Source organism: Lepidochelys kempii, chromosome 10, assembly GCF_965140285.1.
Source record: "Lepidochelys kempii isolate rLepKem1 chromosome 10, rLepKem1.hap1, whole genome shotgun sequence".
Lineage (NCBI taxonomy): Eukaryota > Metazoa > Chordata > Testudines > Cheloniidae > Lepidochelys > Lepidochelys kempii.
This window is the reverse complement of record NC_136389.1, coordinates 83,283,973-83,303,914: the sequence shown is the minus strand read 5'-3', so window position 1 is coordinate 83,303,914 and position 19,942 is coordinate 83,283,973. Positions and strand designations below refer to the sequence as shown.

General features: G+C 44.1%; 1 protein-coding gene across 2 annotated transcripts in view; it reads right to left on the bottom strand.

Moving 5' to 3' along the window:
* Positions 1–250: 250 nt before the first annotated feature.
* Positions 251–19,942, bottom strand: part of ADAMTS7 (ADAM metallopeptidase with thrombospondin type 1 motif 7) — a 141,590-nt gene continuing 121,898 nt past the window's right edge. For both annotated transcript variants that reach the window (XM_073304523.2, XM_073304524.2), the window contains 2 exons: positions 8,026–8,142; positions 251–592 (listed from right to left, as the gene is read on the bottom strand). In XM_073304523.2, the coding sequence (XP_073160624.2) occupies positions 429–592; positions 8,026–8,142 (281 nt within the window). In that variant the 3' untranslated portion in view covers positions 251–428. The remainder of the gene's footprint in view (positions 593–8,025; positions 8,143–19,942) is intronic.

The window sequence follows — 19,942 nt, the reverse complement described above, 5'->3', positions numbered from 1 at the left end:
TTCTGTTTTAAGTTTGTTTCCCAAAATGTTCTCTTGTATATTGTCTAACATTAGGCATGACACGAGATATGGAAAATTGTATCTGTTTTCAGCTACTTGCTAGGAAATAGTACATTTCTCCATGGTAACTAGCAGGACTTTGAGTGCTGTCTAGTGAGAGCTAGGCTCTGTTTCTCAGGCTGATCATTTGAGCACCATGTAGTGTAGTTTTTTCTAAAAAAAATCTTCCCTGTGTTTTTAAAGAGCACCATACAAAATCCCCAGTGGAGGAACTTGTAGCTACATTCTGCATTGCTATTTGAACAGACCACGTGGCAAAACCTAGTTTTAAGGAGTTCCTTTTGTTCACTGCATAATGTATGTTCTCTTGAAGCTTCTATAGCTCTGTTTTTCCCCTCCCCATAAAGGGTCCTTCTACCTAAATGGTTTCACCTCCTGGAGACACGTTCATTCCCACGATCCCGAGCACTGTGACCAGGCTGGCGGCAGGTTCGGCAGCACTGCACGTTGACAGTTGGAAGATGGCATCTTCCCAGAATCCTTAGGGTTTGACAAAAACTGAACGTGAGGCGGTCCCGCTCACAGATAAAGGCTGAAGGAGAAAAAATGAAAAGACAGAAATAATATTACCCTGAATACAAGGTTTGATGCAAAAGTCTGTATTTGGCTGACAGTAAAGTAAATATAGGAACAAAGACCAGCGCAGCCCTGGAAAGCGGAGTCCTCTTTCCCTTAGGGCTGAATGTTCAGATTTGTTCCCATCTAATCTAAGTGCCAATGGAAACTCACCCATCGCAGATAAGGCCTGTGACATCAACTTAGCAAAATCAAGCAATTAGAATAATCATATTTATTCATTATTTATCAGTTATGGGGCCACAAAGCTTGAGTAGCAAGATTTGCATAGATGGGGGCGGGGCTCTGTGCTGACATCAAAGAGACAGAATCCTCCCCCACAGCGACTTCATGGGATAACGCTGCCTGTCTTTGGGACACTAAAAGGCACTGGGGTGGCTAAGTTCTGTCATATGTCAATTTCACAGCAGGCTCTTTAATCAGACATGTACTGCTGCAATTCCCACTGAAGTCAGTTGGAGTGGATGTCATTCAGCTCCTTGCAGAGATTACTGGTAATCAGTTAATGTCTGGAAATGGCTTTGAAGTCTTAAGTGCTATATAAATGCAAATTATTATTATTAGTGGGACTCATGGCAGATCTGTACCAATGATTTTATCTGCCTGAGTCTGTCCCTTAACTGTTCTATCTTTATTTCCAAATCAGTGAATTATACGATAATGGTCAATTGGATCATAAGTATGTGGCACAGTGCAGCATTGTGGATGCCAGTCATTCACCTTACTATTGGAATTCAGAGGAATGCTTCCAGGTGACTTCTGGGTATGAATGCTCCATCCCCGGAGTCTGTATGGCACATAATTTTCATAGGAGTGTTGCGTTCTTTTACATTCTTACAAGAGCACCATGAACTAACTGGATGGCTTTTAATCAGAATAACATCAGCTTTTTGGCCTTGGTTTAAGATACTATCCATTATGGATTACCGCATCACAGTAGCATTCCTTGACAATATAGTCACAAAACCCTGCTGGTCTAACTATGATCTTCCTCTAATCCTCCCATCTTCAGACCCTAATTTAAAACCATCAGTGTGCCCCAAATCTTGTTTGAGTCACGGGTCAGCTGTTAATAAACGCAAACACTGTCCCCTCTTGAGTTTTTATGCTAACACTCTGCCTGTCTCAGTGGGAACATTAGATTTATGCTGCACAGGAATCAATCAACTCAGTGAGCAAGGTCACCTGTGAGTTTGTCATACTCACCAGATTAATGCTCCTCTCGTTCAGCTGAAATATTCCAAGCTGTCATGAAATTTTAACTAGCAATGGGCAAAGCTCAAATGGCTCAGTGCTCTGGTTTTCCACTCCTGCTCGTCCCTTTCCCTCATGGCCCTGCCCACGCTGCTGCTCTTCCCGCCTCCGCTCCACCTCTTCCCCCTGATGCCCCCCCTTGCTCTCTCCCACCTGCTGCTCACAGCTCTCTGCCCCCTCCCCTGAGGCTCCCCCCACCCGCTGAGGAGCGGCAGGAGGAGGGGGCCTCAAGGGAGGGGGCAGAGAAGTGCGAGCGGCAGGGGACTTGGGGGAGGGGGCCAAGAGGGTCTGGGGTGGAACGGGGGTAGAGTGTGGGCAGGGCCTCAAGGGAGGAGGCTGAGCAGGGGGCAGTGTCACAGTTCAGGCACCAGTGGGCTGCCCCACTTCGAGGGAGCTTCCAGCGCTCGCACCCAGCCTCCCCAAATTCGGGAGTCACGTTCCGCCCATGCACATGGCTACTTTAAACACCATTAAATCACAGCACCTCTGCCCAGTTCGACTTCCCCCTGTAATCTATAGGAATTACTAAAGTAAATGGACTCCTTCTTAAAAGGACAATTTAGATCCTTCCCAAAGTATAGATCTGATGTGTGGTGGTGGAAATCTGCTAATTCTCTCTGTATTGTCCACTCTTGGGCAACACCCTCTTATAGATTCACGACTTTAAGGTCAGAAGGGACCATCATGATCATCTAGTCTGACCTCCTGCACATCACAGGCCACAGAACTTCACCCACCTACTCCAAGGGAGACCAGAATTGTAGACACCATTCCAGATGAGGTCTCACCAGTGCCTTGTAGACAGGTACTAATACTTCCCCGTCTCTACACCCAGGTCTTTCTCCTCTGTCGCTTCCAACTGATACATCCCCCAAAATAGCAAAATTCTTCTGGTTAGTCCCTAAATGCATAACTTTTCATTATTAAATATCATCCCATTTCTATTACTCCAGTTTACGAGGTCCTCCAGATCTTCTTGTATGATATTCCAGTCCTCCTCCGTATTGGCAAAACCTCCCAACTTTGTGTCATCTGCAAATTTTATTAGCACACGCCCATTTTTTGTGCCAAAGTCAGTAATTAATAAAAATGTTAAATGAGATTGGTCCCAAGACTGATCCCTGAGGCACTCCACTAGTAACTGCCCTCCATCGTGCAGAATTAAACACTTGGACAAGTCTCATAGACTCAGAAGAGGTCTGATTACTAAGCACAAATCTCCTGTTATTTACACTGTTATCCTAAATTTACTATCACGATTTGGTACTGAGTTGGAGGGATACTGGTCATTGACCATCACTTCATGTTGCCTCAGTTCAAGGGACAAAAAGTTTTGTTTAGGGAAAGGCCAATGCCCTGATTCCCAGGAGAGAGAATTTTATCCTCAGTTGTTAATGGAAAGAATGTTGTGCAATGTGGAAAACAGAGACTGTTGTGCCCATTTCAGATTCCACACTTGGCCTCCCAGCCTCTCACTAACAAAGCCAATCTGCTTTTTAAACGAATTTCCTATTTCAGTGGAGATCTTTCCTCTCTCTCGCGCTCTCCCTCAGCTATTCCTGCTTGGCAATAATTCTTTGGGGCTTGAAAAACCTGTTTACAATAGACTAAGCCCCTAAATGCCAGTCATTATCCATTAATTCATTTTGCTGGCTCACTGGTGAAAAGCTGTTTAAACACCCAACCTCTACTATCCTTCCCCTCAGGGCATCTACTTAAAGGGAGCCCCCATTAGCTAGAAGCTGGCTGCTTTGCATGGTTACAATGTCCAGCCCAGTCAGCAGAGTTGCGGAATCCATTCAAACTCCTTGAAAGCTGAGATGTACTAAAATCATTGGCTGCTGGGGGGAGGGGGGGGTGAGTTTGAAAGCCTAGGCTGCGGTTTTCAGGAACTCCACATCCGTGTGTGTGTGAACTGGCTCAAGATCTTAATGAGAAATCTGCTCCCTATCTGGTTTCTATAAGCAAAGGGCCAGGGTGTGAGTGGCTCTTGCCTAGGTTTACAGGATACCCAGAGCTGTCCACTTCCCCCATTCCAATTACCATGCAAAGGTAGCACTATAGTCCTGAGGGACCTGAGGGGCTGCTTTCAACCTGTCCCCTGAAGTGGCCTGCACCTCACTACAGGACCAGATGTCAGAGTGTGATGGCATTCGGCACCTGCCCAGAGATTCTGTATCCCATAGTCTGGCCCCTGAGCCATAGAGTGCCTGAGCTGGCCTTTTTCCGCCTGAGTTTAATGGGTATAAAGCAGATCCTTAGCATTGCTTTAATGGGTTTGTTCGGTAGGTGATTTAAAATCACGGCAGACACTGTACTGCAGAACTGGTACTATAGAAGCCATCACTGGACACTTTCATATGGCTCAGTAGTCAACATGGGTTGTTGGTTTTTTTAGTAGACATCAGGTATTTTCATAGAGAGCTACAGACATTTGAGAAAGTGGAGTAACTTCATTGTGTTTATAGCTTCCCAGACTTTACGGCCAGATAGGACCATTCTGACCATCTAGTCTGACCCCCAGCCCAGCACAGGCCGGAGAATTCCATCCTGTAAATTATGCATCAAGGCCTAACCTCCACTTGAGCTACAGCAAATCCTTGAGTAAGATAACCAGTCTGGCGTTAAAGGCTTCAAGTCACGGAGTCTTCACCATGTCCCTCAGTAAGTTGGTCCAATGGCTAATTACCCTCACTGTTTAAAAAAAAAATCCCACCTTATTTCCCTTCTGAACTTGTCTAGCTTCAAATCCTAGTCAATAGAGCTTGGCTTCCCGTTCCTAAACATGTCCATGGCACTAGGCATTGAATTCTGAAAGCACTGTTTGCAAAATGGGAATAGGGCCGTCTCCAGCTATTCTGGGGCCCTATGCAGCCCCCCCATGGGGTGTGTGTGTGGGGGGGGGGAGCCAGGACTCTGTGGGGGGGCAGGGCTGGCTTGGGGGGTAGGGCGGAAACCACCCCCCAGCTCTCACTGGTGGTGCGGCTGGAGCTGGGTCGCTGCACTTCCCACCGCCGGTGAGTGCAGGCCCAGCCCTGCTGCAGAGCTCAGGGCAGTAGGGGCGGGGCTGGGGGCGGAGCAGAGGCGGGAAGAGACGGAGCAGGGGCGGGGGCTTTGGGGAAGGGGTGGCGTGGGGGCAAGGCTGGGGCGGAGCAGGGGCGGGGGCTTTGGGGAAGGGGTGGAGTGGGGGCAGGGCTGGGGCGGAGCAGGGGCGGGGGCTTTGGGGAAGGGGTGGAGTGGGGGCGGGAAGAGGCGGGGCTGGGGCGGAGGCTTTGGGGAAGGGGTGGACTAGGGGTGGGGTGGGGCGGAGCAGGGGCGGGGGTTTGGGGAAGGGGTGGCGTGGGGGCAGGGCTGGGGCGGAGCAGGGGCGGGGGCTTTGGGGAAGGGGTGGCGTGGGGGCAGGGCTGGGGCGGAGCAGGGGCGGGGCTTTGGGGAAGGGGTGGAGTGGGGGCGGGAAGAGGCGGGGCTGGGGCGGGGGCTTTGGGGAAGGGGTGGACTAGGGGCGGGGTGGGGCGGGGCTGGGGCAGAGGCTTTGGGGAAGGGGTGGAGTGGGGGCGGGAAGAGGCGGGGCTGGGGCTTTGGGGAAGGGGTGGACTAGGGGCGGGGTGGGGCGGGGCTGGGGCGGAGGCTTTGGGGAAGGGGTGGAGTGGGGGCGGGAAGAGGCGGGGCTGGGGCGGGGGCTGTGGGGAAGGGGTGGACTAGGGGCGGGGTGGGGCGGAGCAGGGGCCGGAGCAGCATGCAGCTGCGCAGGGCACCAGGAAATTTGGGGCAATTTCCTGGTGCCCTATGCAGCTGTGTACTTTGCGTATGGGTAAGGATGGCCCTGCCTCGGAATTAGGGTCTCGTTCTGTCTCCCCTCCTCACAGCACTTATCCCTGTGCGTCAGCAGGCAAGCTTCGGTGTACAGGCCCCATGGGGAGGTGGTTCCCTCAGCATGTTTGCTGCTCTCTGCCAATGTCAGGCCATAAGACATACTTGTGTCTGGAGTGGTTTGCGTCCCACTCCCAGACGCTGCAGGGCATGGGTCTATTGAGAAGTAAGCCGAATATCTCCAAAGCCTCTGAGGAAAAACAAAGACTTTGCAAAAACACTAAAAATTATGGACTGAAGAGAGACACTGGATTGATGGCTAATTACAACAATCTGTGACCCAAATCTGCCCCGCAGAGCTGCTTCGCCCCTCCCTTTTCCTCCCTATGACTGGACAGGGGTTAACAGGGCACTTCCCCTTGAATGACAGGATTCAGAGTAGCAGCTGTGTTAGTCTGTATCCGCAAAAAGAAAAGGAGGACTTGTGGCACCTTAGAGACTAACCAATTTATTTGAGCATGAGCTTTCGTGAGCTACAGCTCACTTCATCGGATGCACCTTGAATGGTCTCTTGAAATAGGTGTTAACTACTTGTGCTAAACTATCTGTTCCACCTTGTATTTAGCAGTGGCCTGAGTCAGGGCTTGTCTTCACGTACCATGCTGCAGCTGCCCCGGCCTGGCTGCTCCGCTGTAGTGCTTTCATGAAGATGCTACTAAACTGACAGGAGACTCTCTCCTGTCTGGTTTCAGAGTAACAGCCGTGTTAGTCTGTATTCGCAAAAAGAAAAGGAGTACTTGTGGCACCTTAGAGACTAACCAATTTATTTGAGCATGAGCTTTCATGAGCTACAGCTCACTTCATCAGATGCATACCGTGGAAACTGCAGCAGGCTTTATATATACACAGAGAATATGAAAAAATACCTCCTCCCACCCCATTGTCCAGCTGGTAATAGCTTATCTAAAGTGATCATCAGGTGGGCCATTTCCAGCACAAATCCAGGTTTTCTCACCCTCCACCCCCCCACACAAATTCACTCTCCTGCTGGTGATAGCCCATCCAAAGTGACCACTCTTTACACAATGTGCATGATAATAAAGTTGGGCCATTTCCTGCACAAATCCAGGTTCTCTCACCCCCTCACCCCCCTCCCAAAAACCACACACACAAACTCACTATCCTGCTGGTAATAGCTCATCCAAAGTGACCATTCTTCCTACAATGTGCATAATTAAGGTGGGCCATTTCCAGCACAAATCCAGGTTTTCTCACATCCCCCCCACCCCCATACACACACAAACTCACTCTCCTGCTGGTAATAGCTCATCCAAACTGACCACTCTCCAAGTTTAAATCCAAGTTGAACCAGAACATCTTGGGGGGGGGGGGGGGTAGGAAAAAACAAGAGGAAATAGGCTACCTTGCATAATGACTTAGCCACTCCCAGTCTCTATTTAAGCCTAAATTAATAGTATCCAATTTGCAAATGAATTCCAATTCAGCAGTTTCTCGCTGGAGTCTGGATTTGAAGTTTTTTTGTTTTAAGATAGCGACCTTCATGTCTGTGATTGCGTGACCAGAGAGATTGAAGTGTTCTCCGACTGGTTTATGAATGTTATAATTCTTGACATCTGATTTGTGTCCATTTATTCTTTTACGTAGAGACTGTCCAGTTTGACCAATGTACATGGCAGAGGGGCATTGCTGGCACATGATGGCATATATCACATTGGTGGATGTGCAGGTATACGAGCCTCTGATAGTGTGGCTGACGTTATTAGGCCCTCTCCTGTCTGCGTATTTAATCCACCTGCCCGAGAGGTGGTAGCTAAGGCAAGAAGTGATTTTCACACCCCTGAGTAACGCAATGATACCAATATGTTTGTAGTGTAGACCTGGTCTTTGTCTCCCAGACTTAAGGAAGAGCTCTGTGTCAGCTTGGAAGCTCGTCTCTCTCTCACCAACACAACCTGGTCCAATAGAAGCTATTACTTCACCCACCTTGTCCCTCTAAAATTTTTGTCACATTTCAGCCTGGAGCAACCCCCTTGAAAGTAAAGGTGTGTGATGGAAATCTTAACAGATCATTGACCCTCTGGGTTATAAAACTGGTTAAAACTGTTCATTTGAATGCACAAGCTCACAATCACAATCTTATGCCATTATCTCAGTCACTTACGCAAGTGAAACCATTTCACCTCTACAGGGTTCAGTAATCATTTACTCTTCAACAAGAGGAATGACCTCAGGTTAACCCAAACCTGCTGAATTTCAGGTTCCTGTGGAATTTCTCAGTTTTGCCTCTAAAATCTCAGTACTTACAGAACTTCCGCTTTGAAAGTGACACTGAACAGAAGAGAGAAGGAGAAGAAGAAGTGTCCTCTGTAGGGATGTTGCAAAGATGACAGTTCTTGAGCTCTCCATAATGTTCATTAAGCACTGAGGTTAAATAGGTGGAAACGAAAAAACAAAAATATTGCAAAGAGGTTGAAACAGCTTGTCTAAAAAATACCCAGTGCTGTAGCCGTCCAGCGCTCTAGCTAGCCAGAATTCCCATAAGATTTGTACTGCAGCCTTGGGCAACGAGCACTAAAGCGTCGAGGGGACATACTGAGATTGACATCCATTGGGCACTGTGTATTTTTTCCAATGTTTCCATTATTTATAGATTCATAGAATTTCAAGGCCAGAAAGAACCATCATGATCATAGTCTGACTTTCTGCATAATACAGGCCAGATAATTTCACCAGCTAATTCCTGTATCAAGCCCTTAACTTCTAACTGTGCTAAGCTACAACTTTTAGAAAGCCTTCCAGTCTTGCTTATGAGACTTCAAATGAAGGAGATCCTACCACATCCCTTGATGAGCTGTTCCAATGATTAATTACCCTCGCTGTTAGAATGTTGGATCTTGTTTCTAGTCTTGCTTCCAGCCACTGGATCTAATTATGCCTATGTCTGTTGTTAAAGAGCCATCTACTATCAGAAATCTTCTCCCCATGTAGGTACTTGTAGGTTACAGTCCAGTCACTTCTAAACTTCTCCTTATTAAGCTAAATAGCTTGAGCTTCTTTAGGCTTCCACTGTGTGATCGCTAATCATTCTTGTAGCTCTTTTTTTTAACCCTTTCCAATTTGTCTGATCCTTTTTAAACTGCAGACCCCAGAACTGAATACAATATTTCATTAATGGTCTCCCTAATGCCGTGTTCGAGGTAACACCAGCTTCTTACTCATATTTGATATTCCACTGTTTACACATGTGTTAGCCACAAAGGTGTGATTTTTATCGAACAACAACAAAAAAAGATTTATTCCAGATGATTTACCTGAAGGTGGTGTTTGGCCACGTGTTACACACACTGTCACAATAACTTTCCTGCCTACCTTACTTTTCACTTGGCTTCAATTTTTGTGTGTGAGCCAAGTGGTGACCCCTCTATTGCATTTATTGTCCCTGTACACTGAGTGGATAATTTGCAAGGGGTCTACTCTTGTCCTCAAGAAGATTAGATTAATTATATCATCAGAGATTACAGAGGTGAAAAGATTGTTGCATAGCACACTGACGGTTGGGTAGGAGACTCCATCCCACCTTGGTGGACGATGACCTGGCCTTGGTTATGCACACCTTTGTCACCTCCTGGCTGGACTACAGCAAAGCAATAGATCTGGGCAGGAAATCACCTTCCCTATGGAAACTCCAAATAGTACAAGAACGTGGAAGTGCATCTTCTCAGCAATGGCTACCGTGAGCACATCAAACCTGTTCTCTGCTCTCTGCACTGGCTTCCAATAGAATAGAGAGTTAGTCAAGTTTTTGGTTCTTATCCTCATGGTTCTCAATGGCCTGGGCCCAGGATATTTAAAAGAGCCTAAAGTTCCATGATGAAGATTGTGTTTGTCAGCTCTGCTCCTCAGGCAAAATGGAGCTTTCTACCAGCAGGCTAAACTGGGTCTGTACAGCAGACTGAGCACTGTCAAGGTCTGGCCTCAGGCTGTGGAACAAACAACCACAGGAATTAAGGACCATTACGAACCTGCCCCTAGTTTGTTATCCTTACTTAACAGCCACGGAAAGAAAGATGCTTGTTCCTGTGCTGGGAAAAAAAATCTACTTTTCCAGATCTCTAGAGGGTGTCCTGTGATTTAGCCCTGCTTTCAGTTAAATCTTTGTATTTATTTCTTTAGAATCCTAACTAGCGATCTGGATGCAAATCCCAAATTACAAGTTTATTCCAAACATTAGTCTAGAGCAATTGCTTAAAAAAAAAGGCGGGGGGGGGGGGGAAGGGGGGCTGGCTAAAGCCAGGGCTGTGCTGACATGTTAGGAACTGAAAACTTGTTTTGTTTTTTCAAGTTGGCATGAAAGTCACTTTAAATTTCATTTAAATGGCTGCCATTCAGACATAGGCATTTACTTTTATGCTGGAGGGGGGAAAAACTTCCTGGTATAGGTTTTGTAATAACAAGGAAAAGTTCAGTGTTGAGCTGAGTTAGCAAAACCAGAGAATTAAGCTTCTGACCTCTGGCCTTTGTGATTTTCTGAGTCCCAGTTCTGACTTTAAAAAGTATTATCCCAGTCTCCTGCCTCTCATAGAGCTGCCCAGACTCTATTTCCATATTAAAATTAATTGTGCAAACCTTATCACAGAAAATTTTATATATGTATGTACTGGTGTGTGTGTATTTGTGTGTACACAAATGAATTATATATACCTATATACACACACCTATATACCTCTCTCTATATCCCTCTCTCTCATGTAACATATTTTCTCACCTATGCAATGGTAAAGTTATGATTGGATTTTGCTAATGCTGAGGCAATCCCATCTCAGAATGTCAGTCTAGAAGCACTGGGACTTCTAGCCAGAAGACAATTTTTTGTTTTTAAAAACTAACTTCCTATCTCTTTTCAGTCATGTATCCAGTGTGAGATGCATTGGTATTAACACAACACATCCACCCTTGAAACATGAGAACATGAAAAAATGGGTGTTATCATACACACTGTAAGGAGAGTGATCACTTATGATAACACCCATTTTTTCATGTTCTGTGTGTATATAAATCTCCTCACTGTATTTCCCACTGAATGCATCCAACGAAGTGAGCTGTAGCTCACGAAAGCTCATGCTCCAATAAATTGGTTAGTCTCTAAGGTGCCACAAGTACTCCTTTTCTTTTTGCGAATACAGACTCACACGGCGGCTACTCTGAAACCATTCTCAGCATGGTCCTTTGACCTACTGAATTGTACAAATTGCACTGGGTGAGCAATTGCTACAAGTAAATAAATCAACAATCCTAACCTACCCTGTTTATTACGGGGCACATTCTTCTGAGTGCAGAACTCCCACAGAAATCTGTTATATTTTCCATAGGAAGATAGCAAGATATGGACCCAGGTTTGTAATATTTCTTATAAAGGCACAACCTAATGCATGACTGCATTGCTCCCTCTGATGGACCACTGAGATTAGAAACCAACTGCTATGTCTTAAATTGTTAAAAGATATTCAAGGTAAATCAGCTAATGTTTTATTTTTTCAAGGAGAATTCAACAGTTTAAATTTGGTTACTCTAAAGAAAATAATTCAAAGATGAATAGATATGATTAAGAAGCAGTAGATGTGGTATATTTTTACTATAGTATGGCTTTGGATACTGTCTTGCATGACCTATTCCTAAACAAACTAGGAAAATACAACCTAGATGGAGCTTCAGTAAGCTGGATGCATAATGGGTTGGAAAACCATTCCCAGAGAGTAATCATCAGTGGTTCACAGTCAAGCTGGAAGGACATATCGAGTGGGGTCCCACAGGGATCAGTTCTGGGTCTGGTTCTGTTCAATATCTTCATCAATGATTTAGATAATGGCATACAGAGTACACTTATAAAGTTTGAGGATGATACCAAGCTGGGAGTGGTTACAAATAATTTGGAGGATAGGATTAAAATTAAAAATGATCTGGATAAACTGGACAAATGGTCTGAAGTAAATAGGATGAAATTCTCTAAGGACAAATGCAAAGTGCTCCACTTAGGAAGGAACAATCAGTTGCACACATACAAAATGGGAAATGACTGCCTAGGAAGGAGCACTGCGGAAAGGGATCTGGGGGTCATAAGTGTGTCACAAGCTAAATATGAGTGAACAGTATAACACTGTTGCAAAAAAAGCAAACATCATTCTGGGATGTATTATCAGGAGTGTTGTAAGCAAGACATGAGAAGCAATATCTTCCACTCTGCTCTGTGCTGATTAGGCCTCAACTGGAGTATTGTGTCCAGTTTTGGGTGCCAAATTTAAGGAAAGACAGAAGTCCAGAGAAGAGCAATAAAAACAATTAAAGGTCTAGAAAACATGACCTATGAGGGAAAATTGGAAAAAATGGGGTTTGCTTAGTCTGGAGAAGAGAAGGCTGACAGGGCACACAACTGTTTGCAAGTACATAAAAGGTTGTTACAAGGAGGAGGGGGAAAAAATGTTCTCCTTAACCTCTGAGGATAGGACAAGAAGCAATGGACTTAAATTGCCTAGGGAGGTTGTGGAATCTCCATCACTAGAGGTTTTTGAGAGCAAGTTGGGCAAACACCTGTCAGGGATGGTCTCGATAATACTTAGTCCTGCCATGAGTGTAGGGGACTGGACTAGATGACCTCTTGAAGTCCCTTCCAGTCCTATGCTTCTAATTACATTGGAATTATAACTAGAGAATATGGGTTGGATTCATTACTGAGAGGACTTGTGGATATTTTTCCTCTGGGTTTCAGCTTGTACAGAATAAAGTCCTGATCCTGCAATTGTCTCTGGGTGGGCAGAGCTCTGTGCTCCCATGGAGCCCTGTTGACTTCAGAGCTGCCACGTTGGGGTCACCTGCAGGATTGGGGCCTGCTGTCATTCCCACTCATAGCTCAGCTCTGCTCAAGCATTCGTGAAATGCTCCAGATGTAACAGCTGTTGTTTTAAAAATAGATTTATTAGAGAGCAAGTAAGCATGTGGCAATATGTTGGCTTAATTGTGATGAAGTCCATGTTGGCTCTTTCTATCTGATAGGCTGTAGATCACACAGATTGGCAGAACTCCATTGAAAATTTGCCCCCCTCTCCAAAATATCATCCCATTATGTCCGTCTTTAATCCAGCCTTTGATAGCCTCTTTAGCTGAATATATAGATATTGTTCATCTTGGCAAATGTATATCTGTGTGTGAAACTGAGAGAGAGAAAATATGTACTTCTCTTTATAGTTTTCTGACCTTTTAAAATAAGCTCTGTCCTTGGTCACTGTATTAAGAGGGAGAAGATAAAATACTTGGAGCGTGTACAGCTACAAAAAGAAATGTATAAATTAAGTGATATAAGCTTCCTGCCCTGCTATCCCCCATTTTCGTTTTTGGTCCTTGTCCTATAGTGATTAAGCCCAATGAACTACATTCCAACGTCTGATAAGGAATGCTGTGTAAATACAGGGTTATAATGCAGAGGCCAGGGTGCACATTGTATGCATGCAACCAGGAAACTAGACTCTCTTGTGGACTGTCATTAAAGAAAATGGTTTAACACCTTTGTTGTTGATTACTTTCCATCACAACTGATATCAGAGTCCCCTGTGTGTGCATTTCTAAAGGGACTATCACCATAGCATTTAGGCAGGATCTTATGCATGGACTGTGGCAGGCTGAGATGATCGAGAATAAATACAATTCATGTTTACGGGCTAGTCACATCAGAGCCCTGGAAGCGATAGGGAGAAAAATAAAGACACAACTTCCATTTCTTTAGATTCTGTTCCTTGATTCTGAGCCTGTTGCTATTCTCCTTGAGGGGGACTCTTTCTAGATGAGGGAATTTGAGGCGGCAGGGACTGAAAAGTGTTTAAATCTGTCCCTTATGCCTTGTCTATACAGCACCCAGCACATTAGAGCTCAGGTGTTGGTTGGAGCCTCTAGCTGCTAACTGTAATACAAATAATAATATCCGATTTATTTTCAGTGGCCTAAATACAACACCGAGCAGAGATGTGTGGGGAAACTTGCATTACTGTTGACTTGTTCAGTCAGCACTAAATTCCCTTTAAAAAATGCTGATTACCATAGATTACCTTGCAGTGTGTTTAACATTTGTGCAGGAACAGCCACAATGCTATTATACTAATTCCTTTTCTTATTTTGGTGGCTGTCCTCATGCAAGGGTTTGTTGGCCAGACTTATAAACTGGAAAGTCCATTAATCTAAGCCATAAAGAGACCTGTCTTCCCTCATGCTTTTTACAAGCATCTTGGGCTGCATGCTGCATACAGGCAGGGGGGCTGGAAAAATTTGTATAGTGGGGATGCTGAGAGCCATTGAACCAAACTGCAAACCGTGTATATGATGAAAACCACGGGGTGCAGCAGCACCCCCAGCACCCTTAGTTCCAGCACCTGTGCATACAGGAATCCAAAACCCGACACATTCATAGGAGCTACAGCCCAGTGAACATATTGGATTCCAATTTTTGGCTTCTTTAAGACATGCACCATTTCCTGCATGGGAAGCACACACAGTGCTTTGCTGGTAAGTGCAAAAAGGGTGGTTTGCAACTAAGTGTGCACTTCTTGCAAGGAACTGTAAAATGTGAATTATTTTGGGAGAAGCAAATCAAAGACTTTCCAAAGACCTGGTAATCTTCTGTGTCTCAGAGAGGTTTAACAGAGAGACAGCAGAATCTCTTGAAGACTTTGTGGATTAAATGTATTTCTGATAATAACCAGGAGAGTTTTACCCATGGAAACATGGGCCAAGATTTTCAATACAGGGTGTCTAAAGTTAGATTCCGGAGGCACCCAAACTAGCGGGCTGATTTGCATAAGAGCTGAACATTCAGCTCAACTCAACAGTGCTCAGCACTTTTGAAAATCGGGCCAGTTATTCGAAATATGGAATTAGGAGCCTAGCTTCAGTGGTTTACTTCTGAAAATCTTGGCCATGATGTTCTATAGCTCAGTATACCGATGTAGAAGATCTGGCTCTTGTTAGTCCATGCTGCATTCTTGCTCCTCGCAACTTACTATGTAACATTTTTATTTTCTTTTATAATATAGGCGTTTACACAGCTTTATCCTTTCCTTTCTGGAAATGATTATTTTGGAGAAGAAACTATGGCTGTAAAATTGCAGACAGCTCATAGCTGTGAGAGGCTAATCCATCAAATGGTTAAAGAGAAACACATTCTAGAGGTGCCATTGTAAACAGAGATCACTAAATCTGCTTTTAAGCTGGGTTACACATTACAAGAAACAGCCCCTTTAAACCATGGCTTCTTCACTGGCAGCAGCAGTGTAGAAATAACAGAGTGATGGGCGGGGAGGATGTCACACATTCGGACCCCAAGGAGAATAGTGTTTTCATTCTGAATGCAAGTGCTCTGTTCCCATCTAGCGCAAGTGATGACATCACCAGGTCAGAGGTGACACCAGTCCCATTCTACAGCTTGCCCTGAACTAAAGCACAGTCCAATTACGTAGCCTACATCTAACACTTCCTAAGTGTCTGACTTCGAGAACTGTAGACAAAGGGAAAAAAATGCCTGTGTCTTTTGAGAGGTTAAGAGGGATTATCCATTTTTCAGTCTGTGGATCTGATGACAGAGAAATTCTCCTTTCCCAAGAGCTGAGGCAGAACCAGAACTGAAGGACTTTTCTTAAACTCATGAAAAATGAATGCCCTTTCTTTCATTTCATTCCGTATGAACAATAGGGGGAGAAAGAGCCAACTATGTCTAAATGAGTCACTTAACGCGACCCTGTGACTTCCTATCCAAAATATGAAACCAATTTAAATACATGTACTAAAGAATTCTCAAAACTCTTGCAAGTTGCATTAACTCCAAAATGAGAAAATAATCATATTCTTATTGCAACAAATAAATCTTCATGGGCAGCTATTTTGCATAAGCAACATTTTTTACACTACAAAGGTAAAAGGGATAGTGATATTTCGGCCTACGTTATTAGTGGCATGTACTGATCTCTCTGTTTTGATATCAACAGGAGTTGCACACACCGCCAGGTTGCAGGAAGCAGGATTGCTTTAGAGGAGGGGGAAGTGTTAATTAATGTTGGCTGAGTTCACCACATTCTGAAGCCTTAGATAAAGCATGATTTCTTAAAATGGGGCAGAGGGGGGAGGGGAGAAGTGCTTTAAGGAGCATGCCGATGTCTCCCAATTAAATGAAATTTTCAGTGATGGGGAGATTTGTTGTATGATCACATTATTGGCCAATCTTCTTGTTTTTTTCCCTTTATCTTTTGAAGGCTATTTTAACAGAGAATTACCCACCAGAGTAGCTCTGAACACAGATTTCATAAGTGGCACTTTGGGGGTGAAATACATATTTTTATTCTCTGCTACAGACCTGAGCTTGGGCTCCTTCATCCCCAAAACCCCTCTACTGTTCTTCAAATTTTATAGAATCAAGTTGTGTACAAAAAATCTGGGCAGTGGATTAGCCAGAAGCTGTAGCAACCCCTGTCCCTACAGTTTTAGCTCTTCTCTTCTCTCCTGTATGTCTCCTAAAAATGCCAAAAAACGGAGCTAGGAAAATGGCTTTGTGTTTTGGAATGTTTTCAAACTAGTTAAGTAAGGGTTAATATTTTGTTGCTCAGATTAGGTCTCTCTTCCTCATTGAAAGGCCTCCTTATCAAAGGCTTTCAAGAGAGGCTCCTTTGCAGGGCTATTTAAATAGCCAGCAAAGGAGTTCTATCACTGTAACAACTGAGATTCTTTTTAGGATGAGACTCCAGAACACTAAAGGTCCTTATACATTCAGACTGGTGTAAGGCAAAGCATAAGATAAACAGAGAGATTCTTTCAGCCTTCTAATTGGATGCACTAGGCAGTAATGCCTACTGGGATTTAGTTTTTAAAGTTATCTGCACAGAGATTGTTTGTGGGGAGGGTGGGGCGGGAATCTTCCGGATGAGTTGGTCAAAAAACATGGTCACTTCAATAAAAATTGCACAAGACATTCACCCTGTGATATGAAAAATCTACTGTTCTAATTAGGGAATGAAATACCTCTTGGCAGTTGCATCTGAATGATCATTATTAAATTTATTATTATTTACCCGGTTGTGCTATTTTATGTTAGAGCTGACAACTAGTTTAGGACAGGACACTGGTAAATATCAGCTTAAACCTCGTTAAATCAGGAAACTGGGAAAAATAATTGCATCAGTGTCCAGCATGTTCAGCAAGCCCAGAATTAATCTGTTCAAACTTTGGGTACAGCCATTCAAAACTGAGGATTAGGCTCGGTCTATCCACTATATCAAAGTTGGTCTTCAGCTATAGAACGCTGCATGGCCAAATGACCTGGGCTGGTATCTGCAACTCTGCTTGCTTCTGACTGCTTAATGCTGCAAGCCTACCACCCTGCATTACTGGCGTTTTCATCTAATCGACTGATTTTGACTTTTGTTTATATAATATTGAAAATGGAAATATGAGTCATGACATGTATAATGTGGTGTCTATTGATAAAACTGTTTTTAAAATAGAAAAATGTCTTAAACTGGACCTGCCTAGTGTTTCCTGGGCAGTAAAAATCAAGATTTTACCAGCTAAAGCCCACCCCTGGTAAACACCCTGCCATTCCTGCTTGCTGCACAAATACAGAAGAGGACAAAGTCACAGCCTTGAGGATGTGTTGTGGTTGAAAGGGCGTGTGTGTACTTTAAACAAAAAACGTAGAAGCAGTTGATGTCCATGAAAGATGCTGGATTGATTGTCATACTGAGTGAAGTCCACCCACCTAAAGCCATTCTCCTATGCCCCTCCATCAATACACCTCACCTCAGCAGAAAACAACCAGTATTACCTATGTCAGAGCATGCTAGTTCAGCTACCATGCTCCTCATGTTGCTGAGTGCAGTGATAAATAATTCTAAAGTGTCCAACAGGTAGCACTCCTACATTAAATCAATGACAAAGTATCATTTGGGAATACCAATTGTTGACTGCATATTATTGGTATTTCACAAGAAATAAAGGAAACTCAATGGCACATTTACTGCTGTTTCCCCATCCATGGAATAGGACATAGACTTATATGCACAAATGATTCTGAAAATTGGAATGTGTTGCAGTGATTTCTAATACACCTTCTTCGAGGCCAACTTTAGCTTTGTAGAAAAGTCCTTCGTTATTTCACTGCCCCATTCAAACACTACATTTATATTCACCTTACTTGCTAACTAGTACCAAGTGCAACAAAGCACTGCATCGTGTAAATAGCCTTATGGAGAGGAAGGAACTAAAATCAGAAAACAATGCAGCTGTTGTGACTCCACTCGCCCCGTTTTCAGAGTAACAACAAAAGTTCCAGGAGCATATATACTACGTTACACACTTCAGTGCAAGATAGACCCAAACCAACCCACACCCGCACCCCACAATCCAAACACGCACAAACTCTGGAGAAATTCAGAGTGGGATCCCAACACCCCCAGACTAGGGGCAGATCTAGATCTAAAGGCCACCAAACCAGAGTAGTAAATTGCACACCTATTGTGCACTTGCTTTACACAAGGTACAGGGCAGTGGAGAATCAAGCCCTTTAAAACATCTGTAAAATGGGGATAATAATACCTGCTTTCTATTTACACTATAAATTCTTCAGGGTGGGGACTGTCTCAGTGTGTTTGTCCAGTGCCTGCGGCACCTGAGAGACTAACCAATTTATTTGAGCAGAAGCTTTCGTGAGCTGCAGCTCACTTCATCGGCTGCATACTGTGGAAAGTGTAGAAGATCTTTTTATATACACACAAAGCATGAAAAAATACCTCCTTCCACCCCACTCTCCTGCTGCTAATAGCTTATCTAAAGTGATCACTCTCCTTACAATGTGTATGATAATCAAGGTGGGCCATTTCCAGCACAAATCCAGGTTTTCTCCCCCCCCCCCCCGCCCAAAAAAAACCACACACACAAACTCACTCTCCTGCTGGTAATAGCTTATCCAAAGCGACCACTCTCCCTACAATGTGTATGATAATCAAGGTGGGCCATTTCCAGCACAAATCCAGGTTTTCTCACCCCCCCACCCCCCTCCAAAAACCACACACACAAACTCACTCTCCTGCTGGTAATAGCTCATCCAAAGCGACCACTCTCCCTACATCCGATGAAGTGAGCTGTAGCTCACGAAAGCTCATGCTCAAATAAATTGGTTAGTCTCTAAGGTGCCACAAGTACTCCTTTTCTTTTTGCAAAGACAGACTAACACGGCTGTTACTCTGAAATCTCCCTACAATGTGCATGATAATCAAGGTGGACCATTTCCAGCACAAATCTCAGGAATAGGCATGGCTGACCATCCCCATCAGCTCTAGGGGAGCTGGTACATAGGTCTTCAACACACCTGAATTAAATTAACTCCAGCAAGTGAAATTTACTATGAAAAGGCAAGTGGCAGTGGTGGGGAGAATCAGGGAAAGGAACACAGAAGTTGATGACAACGTATAGGGAATGAAGTGTTTGGTTTTAATGACACAACAATTGACAAAGTATTTTAATGGTACTCTGTATGTATACATTGCTCATTATCCAACATGTTTATACTTCTGACCAGGGTAATAATGCTGACAGATCCCAGCTGCCTATCTTAACCCTTAGGCAACAGCAGATCTTTCTCTCCTGATGCTATTTGTTAATACATTTTTCACTAGATCCTAATTAGCCTTCTGGCTCCAAAGGAGAAATGGTTTCACTAATAGGTCCCCTGAGCAGAAAATCCACCACAGAGTTACATGTAATATGGAGCTGTACTTTGAACCAGACATTTAAAAAGTGTGTTCTTAGCCACAGTGTGCTGGCTAAAATGGGGAAATCCAAGTCCCAACAAAGTAAGACTGACTTTTCATTATTAATCATAGGAGATGATGGAATTGTTGTTCTGTTAGAAAGGAACTCTGCTTAGTGATTTTGTTTCTTTTCATACTGTGTGAAAGAGTTTTGATCATCTTTGCTGTGTGGCCTGTGTAATGCATTAGCTTCTTTTTAGGGCTGCACCTTAAGTTTAAGGGATCTACGTAGAAATAATATAACTCCCAAAAAGTGAAAATTTAGCTAAAAACACATTAAGGTGGGTCACCAACCCACAGAAACCCTTAAAGCAAGGAAATGCCTAGGTGAGGGATCCTTCTTTAACATGTCTCAAAACCCCACACAGCACATGTACGCACTGTCC